This window comes from Sclerotinia sclerotiorum, genomic scaffold (genome assembly GCF_000146945.2).
Source record: "Sclerotinia sclerotiorum 1980 UF-70 scaffold_2 genomic scaffold, whole genome shotgun sequence".
In the NCBI taxonomy this organism is placed as follows: Eukaryota; Fungi; Ascomycota; class Leotiomycetes; order Helotiales; family Sclerotiniaceae; genus Sclerotinia; species Sclerotinia sclerotiorum.
The window spans coordinates 483,356-492,081 of NW_001820834.1; the positions used below are offsets into that span (position 1 = coordinate 483,356).

The 8,726-nt window shown below is 44.7% G+C and overlaps 3 protein-coding genes across 3 annotated transcripts; 2 read left to right on the forward strand and 1 right to left on the reverse strand.

Annotated features, from left to right (window-relative positions):
- Positions 1–649: 649 nt before the first annotated feature.
- SS1G_01266 (hypothetical protein) lies at positions 650–2,629 on the reverse strand (the record flags this gene model as incomplete). The annotated part of the gene is made up of 3 exons (XM_001597022.1): positions 650–1,637; positions 1,688–2,289; positions 2,345–2,629. The coding sequence occupies 3 exons, from the start codon at positions 2,627–2,629 to the stop codon at positions 650–652; spliced, it is 1,875 nt and encodes a 624-aa protein (XP_001597072.1).
- Positions 2,630–3,518: 889 nt separating this feature from the next.
- SS1G_01267 (hypothetical protein) lies at positions 3,519–3,902 on the forward strand (the record flags this gene model as incomplete). The annotated part of the gene is made up of 2 exons (XM_001597023.1): positions 3,519–3,593; positions 3,882–3,902. 2 exons carry the CDS (start codon positions 3,519–3,521, stop codon positions 3,900–3,902), a joined length of 96 nt encoding a protein of 31 aa, XP_001597073.1.
- An 851-nt stretch (positions 3,903–4,753) lies between these two features.
- On the forward strand, positions 4,754–7,459 carry SS1G_01268 (hypothetical protein; the record flags this gene model as incomplete). Its single annotated transcript, XM_001597024.1, has 1 exon — positions 4,754–7,459. One exon carries the CDS (start codon positions 4,754–4,756, stop codon positions 7,457–7,459), a length of 2,706 nt encoding a protein of 901 aa, XP_001597074.1.
- Positions 7,460–8,726: the final 1,267 nt, after the last annotated feature.

Below are 8,726 nucleotides of genomic sequence, written 5' to 3' on the forward strand. Positions count from 1 at the left end.
AAGTGGTTGATGGCTATAGATGATAGAAATCTGTAACCTGTACATCCCCCCCTTTGATATTATTCGAAGATCCTTCTTTCTCTTCTATTTGTATAACAAATGTGGAAAACCTCTCCCCCTAATGTCGAAGGAGTAAAAGACCATACCCAGAGATTCACCATGTACTGAATAAATATTGAAGAAGAAACGAAGGAAGGAAGCCCTAATCAAAATTCGTTTCAACAGAAAAGCGATGCTGAAGAAGGATGATGAATGAATGAGGTTGAAGGAAAGAGGAAGGAAGAGGAGGAGTAGATTATAGCTTTTATACCTAGTTGAAAAGATAATATAAAGCTAGCTAGCTCTTTGTAGCCTTTTCAGGTTCTTTTCCTGGAACCCCATATATATAAATATCCGAGCTGAGCCAAATCCAGTCCAGTTAAGTATCATTCAGCGACCACACACACACCCACACACCCACACACTCCTGTCAGCTCGCAAGAAAATCATATCTTACAAATAAATCTTTAAATTGGGTATCTACCTATTAATTCTCCTCCCTACCACAAAAAAATAAAAGAAAAATGCATATGCCACAACTCCCCTCGCGTCCTGTCCCATTCAATACTACATACAGTAACTTTACAATTTGTGTACATGAGTCATTACCCTACACGACTGGAAACTTCTTCCCTAGCCCTTCTGCCCAGCGCGCGTATAATACATCTGCAAGTTGTTTGGTGTGTTCCATTCCTGGCACTATTTGACCGGGTAGGTTTAACTTTTCCTTTGTCTCTACTTCGGGCATGGCGCTAGATTGTCTCCTGCGGTGACTTTTGAGATGTGGATTACTATTTGCTAGTACTAGTTTTCCATTGGTGGGTTTTTGGGGTGATCCCTGAGGAGTTCCATCTCTCAGGACCAAAGCTTTGTTTGGAGAGATGTGGGAAGCAAGCTTGGGTTCTTGCTCTATCTTGTTTATCAAAAGCTTCAGTAAGTGATATTCACCTTCTGGATCCACGGCATCGAGAGCAGCCCAGGCATCGGCTAGACGGGATAATGCTTGTCTTTTAGCTTGATCGCCAGTTTGTGCGTGCATTTCTTGGAATGCTGGATCGATAATTTTCGCATAAGCACGTCGTCCTAGGTAAGCTTCTTTGGTGTTTGCTTCAGCTACCTGCACGAGTGCCTTATTTTCGTCATGAGATGGAATATCAGCGGAATCTTCGGGGCTGCTTGGTCTAGATGAAATTGAGTTATTCGAGACCCGGCGGAATAATCGAACTGTTGAGCCAGTATTTCCAAAGCTCATATCCGGTGCTAGGGGCGGTCTCCTTGTTGTGTTGTTTTGACTCTGCGTACTATCCACTCGAGGCCTGGTTGGAGAAGTGTGTTGCACCGCTGGCGGCTGCCTTCTAACAGTACCTCTATCAGCTGGTAGTGAAGGAGGCGAAGAATATTCCAAGGGAGAATCTTTGAGATCCAGTTTCTTGAAAGCCTCCTCTGGAGGAGCTTGACTACCTTGACCATTTGCATGAATGACAGAAAGCTTTCTCCTTTTGCTCCCATTTTTTCTTGATGGTGCTACAGTAATAGTAGAAGCCTTAACTGTATCAAAGACCCATCCATCAGGTTCATATTTCGGGTTCATTGTGTTACTAGGATTCGTTAGTGGCTGATTCAAGAACCAGATTTTCTACATGCTTACAGTGTTTCTTCATAGAACTTAGGATGCGATGGTCGAGTCCTTGTTCCATCCCACTCCTGTCTTCTTTCCACCAACTCCTGTAAAGCCTCAACCTTTCCTGCAGAACGGATGAACTTATGCTTCAATAGTTCCTTTGCGGTAGGTCTACGATCGCAGTCTTTGACCAAACATTGTGCCACAAAATCCTTAAACTCCTTACTGTAATCCGAACCTTCCAACCTTGGCGCTGGTGCTTTAGGTATTTGAAATAGAACCTTCATTGGATGTATCGAGGCATGCGGGGGTTCTCCATTCACCATCTCTATTGCTGTAATTCCTAGGGACCAAATATCTGCCTTGAAATCGTATCCTGCTTGTTGAATAACCTCTGGCGCCATCCAGAAAGGAGTTCCGACGAAAGTATTCCTTTGCGATTTGATGTTTGTAAGCTGTGCGGCAACTCCAAAATCTGCCAATTTAACCTTTCCTGTGGTCGAGAGTAAAATGTTTGCAGCCTTTATATCCCGATGTATCTTTCCTTCTTGATGGAGATATTCCAAACCTAACAAGATCTCGCGACAAACAATGGCAATGTGAGTTTCGTGAAATGGCGCAGGTTTTAACTTAAGCGCAGTCAGCGATGTGTCTATCTATTCCTCTGGGTGATTATCATCATACCAGATCCAAACATGAACCTCCTCCCAAATATTCCATGACAATCCATAGTTTATGACCCCGTAGAAAACTTCCTTTATATTGAGTAACGTATGGACTGGCGCAGGTACTGAGGACTGATATCTCTTGTTGAATTTCCTGTATATCATCTTCGCTCGATTCGAGGTCGATATGCTTGATGGCACATATTTCTCCGGTAGCCCTTTCGATTGCTTTATAGACTACACCAAAGCTGCCAGAACCTAACTCTTCCAGAACCTGATATTGTGAGGCTCCCGATTCGGTCATTATGAGGGCTGATTGAGTGTGGTGGTGATCATGAAGTTTAAAAGTCGAGGATATTAACCTATGATCAGATCAAATAAATATTAATCGAATTATCGAAAACGATGTATCAATTGGAGATGATTTAAGTAAGATATAAAAATATCCAATTAAATAGTAATTGTCGAAGGATTTTCTTTTTCTTTGCCAATATAATAAAATAAACATGTACGAGTAAGTCTAATTTACTTATTACTAACAGGCAGTAAACAATGGTTATGACGAGGCGGTCGGATTCGGGATAGGCCGTTGCTCTGTGAACCTTCTCCTGCCAGCAAAACCATAATAATAATAATAATCATAATAATAACCAGAATAATAATAATAATCATAATCATAATATACCCAATCTAAACAACAAATTGCCATCTCCTACGCTATACGGGTAGCTGAAATTTGAACTCTGAAATCTACAATCTGCATATACACCTACACAGATATATACACCTTTACAGATCCACGCCAATACAGGAGTACATTTGTTAATTTTTGTCACTTTGTCACTTTGGCACTTTGTCATTTTTTACTTGTTACTTGTTATTTGTTATTTTGTTAATTTGGAAAGTTGACTACTAGATATCTCCCAGAAATTCTACTCCAGTACCTACCTACTCTACTGTATTTTCCATTCCAATAACAATTCACCCATATTCACTCATTCAATGTTTAATCTGAAATTTGGAATTTTGAAATTTTGAAGCATTTTCCATTCCCAGCTGAAGAGTTTGAGTTAATTCGTTCTTCGACTTTTCATTCATTGATTTGCATCCATGTCGGGTAGCGTTCATCGGATAATCACATCATCATCCCGATAGCAGGATAGTTGGATACCAAGTCGCAACCGTCCTCAACCATGACACCAGCTCCGGGAACTTTGCCTACCAAGTTCCCTGTTTGGTGCAGAGCTGTATATTCATTCAGCGGGGAGGTGAGTTAATTGTATACTACGGTTTCTTTTAAATATCTGCAACCTCTAACCATCCGTGGGCGCAGTCAAAACGCGACTTGGGCTTCATCGAGGGAGATTTGATAGAATGTTTGAACGCAGGAGATGGATCGTGGTGGATGGGTCGTCTGCGAAGGGACAAAAGGATGATGGGCCTCTTTCCTTCGAATTTCGTACAAGTCCTAGATGAGAATTTCCGACCAACAAGCAGAACGTCGAGTCCCCTGCCGGATCGAAGTCCAAGTCCTAACCCTTTCAAAAACCCGATAGCTCCGACAAAACCGAAGATGAAATCGATGCGAAAACCCTTTCAAGCTTATGCAGCGCCGGATATGGGGGCGTTGAGGAGAGCAGAGGCACGGGAAAAGGAACGTCTCGCAGCCTCGACTGCTCGAATACCATCGCCGGCCGCCAGGGGCGGATACAATAATGTAGCAAGGGGGGCTTCTCCTCATTCCCAAGCCCAGGTTTATCAATCGCAAACGCGCTCGCCAGCACCACTTTCTCGTTTTCCAAGCCATGTATCTCGCGCGACATCTCCTGCCCCAAGCCATTATGCTTCTCGCGCACCCTCCCCGGCTCCCAACCGCTACAACCCTCGTGGTCCCTCCCCTGCGCCCAACCACTATGCATCTCGTGTGCCATCTCCCGGTTCAAACCATTATACGTCTGGCGCGCATTCTCCAGCTCCCAACCATTATAGTTCTCGGGGCCCGTCTCCTGCTCCTAACCATTATAGTTCTCGGGGCCCGTCTCCTATTCCTAACCATTATAGTTCTCGGGGCCCGTCTCCTGCTCCTAACCATTATAGTTCTCGTGGTCCGTCTCCTGCTCCCAACCATTACACATCTCGCTCGCCATCGCCCAATCCCCATCATTATGGATCTCGTGCCCCTTCCCCAGCTCCATCATTTGGCTACCAAAGCTATTCTCGAGGTCCATCACCTGCGCCGCAATTTGATAGATCAGGGAACTCGTCTCCACCGCCACCTCCACCACCTCATCGAAGCATTTATGCGCCGCAGGCAATCAGAGATACTCATAACAGCAGCCCGAATCCGTACCAAATGCCATCGGCAACATCTCCATCTCCACCGTCACCGGCGGGTACGGGCCGCACTCCCTCTCCTTTGCGAAGCGCAATGGATGATGTAATGCTCTCTTTGGCAGACATGGGGGTGGCTCGAGACTCAGAAATTCCAGAGGAACCAATCGACCCATGGTCTCCCGAGGCATTTGATCAAACGTATATATCAACGAAAAGGGCACCTAGAACCAATACAGCTATCGGAGTCTCTGAAGATTATAATTCTGTAGGCGATGATAGATACGCCAATAATGTGCAACCTTATCAACCTACAAATACTCCTCCACCTCAACTTAGCAATTATGTTCAAAGGATGGAAAATAGATTAAGTAAAATGTATTCTTCAACGCCTCGTCCCCCTGAAGATGATATTCGGCCCGCGGTTCCCCCTAAATCGAGTTCATATGCTCATGACAGCCGACCAAAATCGTCTCTAAGCGGAAATATGCAGCCAGCCAAGCTTCGCCACCGAAAATCTGCATATGAAGTTGGAAAAGCTATGCTAGGAAGATCTTTCACAACAAGGACTGATAAGACGGACTCAACGACCTCTTCCAGCGGAACTCGCAGCACTACCACCAATGGAAGCTCAAGTACCCAAATGACTGATAAAAGTCTCATGAGTGGTCCTTCTGCTAGTGGCTTTTCTTCCACTAGCGCCGGGAGTTTAGCGAGGAAGCGGGAAATGCTGTATGGGCGAGCTCATAGTGCACTTGGTTCACGGAAGGACAACTATCTAGGGATGAATAACAGTCAACCTGATTTCACTACTGGCCGATCCCAGACGCCAATGACCGGTATTTCATATCACAGTAGCCACGCTTCGGATCCTTCGCGTATGCAGTCACCACCTGGCTGGTCAGGTTCTCCTGCAGATTCTAATGCTGCGCTTGGTGGCCTCATGACACCTAAAACCAAGAAAACGGGGTTCTTCAAAAGAATTGTTGAATCCGCGAAAACAGGTGCTGCGAGCGCAAGGAGCAGTATTTCTATTGGTGAGTCGTCAAGACCACGAGCTCAGGCCCATAATTCATTTCCAGCGGGTGTCACGACGATGGGAGCTGGTGGCTTTGGAAATACTCCGAACACTAATCCAACCAATGAAACTGGATCCGGTGGTGTTACCATGGGTGTTGATTGGGTTCAGGTACGGCGAGACATTAATAGATCGAATTCGTTAAGTAGGATTGAGCGGGTTGAAAGAAAAGAGCGATGCCAGATGATGGATTACCCAGCCATAAGTCCCGTGGAAGAGCTTCTTGAGGGGTGTGATGGTGACGAAGGGGTTGATGGAAATCCTGTGGTTGAGCCAACTAATTTCCAGGCAGTAAATCTCAGCCTGGTGGATAAGAACACAAGGTTTATTAATAGTCTTCCGCCGATGTCTAATGCCATGAGCTTAGCCACAGGCTATGTGTGTCGGCCGTATCGAAGCGACATCCAACGATTACGTGCAATATTCATATGGGTTAGCGAGAAAATTACCTGGGAAGAGGGCTTCGACAATGATACATCAGATTCAAGAAGGGTGATCCAAACCAAGCATGGCTCTTCTGAAGAAGTAGCATTTCTAGTTATGGATATGTGTAAAGCTGTTGGGATTCATGCTGAGGTCATTAGAGGATATTTGAAATCGCCAGGTGAGGTACCGGATATGGGTCCCATGCCTCGGCCGAATCACTTCTGGAACGCAGTTGTAATTGATGGAGAATGGCGAATGATGGATTGCTCCTTGGCAAGTCCTTCTCATCCTCGACGAAGCCAGTATACTAGTGCCAGCAGTCAGTACGCGGAACCGTGGTGGTTCTTGGCTCGGCCAATTGAGATGTGCTGGACTCACATACCGGAGCAACATGTTGACCAGCATCTCTGTCCTCCCGTAGCACATGAAGTACTTCTAGCGCTACCATGTGCTTGTCCGGCGTTTTTTATCAATGAGATAGAGATGGTAGAATACGATACAAGTCTCATACGTATTGAAGATCTTGAACTCGTTCACATCAAACTTTGTGTTCCGCCTGATGTTGAGTGTGTAGCTGAAGTTGAAGCACGTGCTTTTGAACGTGATGCAGATGGAGATCTCTTCGAGACCGGTGAGATTATCACGAAGCGTGCTTTGGCACAGGCAGAATGGGTGGGCAGTCAGAAGAGGTATACGATCAAGGCTCTACTTCCTGGCGACGAAGGAGCAGGCATACTCAAAATTTACGCTGGAAAACGTGGTCTTATGCACAGTATCAAGGACATTCCACATGCATTGGCGGTGGCATTGCCTATCATCCATACGGGTGACAATCCTCCATACGAGTTTTTAACCCGTCATCCAACGCCTCATGCCCAACGTCATGACCTTTATGTCGCACAGCCACAATGTCAGCGATTAGCCATCAATAACACCTTTGTGTTCGCCGTACGTCAGCATCCTTCGTCACTATCATTAGGATCGCCAGATCCGGGACGTACTTCGCCTATCCCATTTATACGACCTGGATCCGCTATGTCTCTAACAAATTCATCAGCATCTGGTTCAGGAACTGGTAAAAAACCGGCCAAACTAGCAATTCAAGCACCTGGTGGAAAGATCTTAAGATTAATGCGAAAGGAAGAGAGAAACGGAGGCGTCAGTACGAATTTAGAAGGCGGCGATGGGGGAACTTGGGAGACGATAATTAAGTGTGGAGAAAGAGGTGTATGGAGAGGACTTGTCCTAGCCGATCGTAGTGCTAGATGGTGCGTATTCGCCGAATGGACATGCGTCTAATTACGACCTATCCATTCTGGACATATGAAATTAGATCAGATGACCAAAAAGAAACTTTAGAAAGGATTCAACCCAGGATTGAAGGGAATTTTTTTATATGCATTTTTACGGCGCCGTGCGGTTGTAATGGACGACCTGTACCTGTAACGAATATCTTGGTTGGGTAGGTTTTGCTGATAATACAAATAAATACATTGGCAGGTTTGGGACTGGATGGAAGGTATGGACGGATGGACGGACGGTTTGGTTGGTATTTGGCTGGCTGGCTGGTTGGTTGTTTAGGGATTATTTTTTGTACAAGTCATCGTTTGCATTTTTTCGCATCGCATTTTAGGGCGTTTTTTTATTTACTTTTGTTTGTTTTTTTTTTTTTTAGCAACTTAGGACTAGGACTAGGAAATATGTAAAAGTAATTTTTTTGAGAGAGATTTTGGCTTTTGTCCTCGTCGCTGTTTTTAGGTATTGTATCGTATCGTATTATATCGTGTCGTATCGTTGTTACGAGGTTTGCCGTCTAGATCACGTGGAAGTGCTCTAGGCTCTCGAGGTGGTTTATAACTAGGCGTCAAGCAGGGACTTAAGTAATGACAATGATGTAATTCGTAACTAATAGTAGAGTATACTAAATGATCGATTTTGAGCATAAAGCTCTATATAAAGGAAATCTATTATGATTATATAAACCTTCGTATTATACATCCTATCGCCTCCTATTATATCCCATTATCTATAGTTGAGTGATTCTAGGTAGGACAATATTGGGTCATGTGACTATAAGCTTAGTCACCTGAGTAGCTGTTAGGATTGGTCGTAACACAATTCTCGATATTTAAATTTTTCTATAAAGAGGATTATGTTACGTAGTAACAGTCAACCTGTCCATATGAGCTTAGACCCCGTGGAAAAGCAAACCGATTCACATACAAAATTGTATGGTAATCGGTTCGTAGAGTCTCCCCACCTTCAGCAAGCACAGACATATAGTCTGATCCAAGTCACGTGATGGACCCTGCATATTCAGGGATACGAATCGTAGGTCCACAAACTCTCAGAGTAAATACATCAATTCTACATGGCTACCCCAAGCCCCCCAAGTCTCTCTAAAACCCTCTCCGATAAGGCTAGCAACCTTCTCCACAAGGGCTAACGGATGCTCAAGCCATCTACAACCCAGTTACTCAGCTCCTAGACACGTAGCTTGAGCTCAGATGAAGTTCTTGACTCTTCCGAACGAGAATCACGAAAAACTTTACTCACTGGCTTCTTT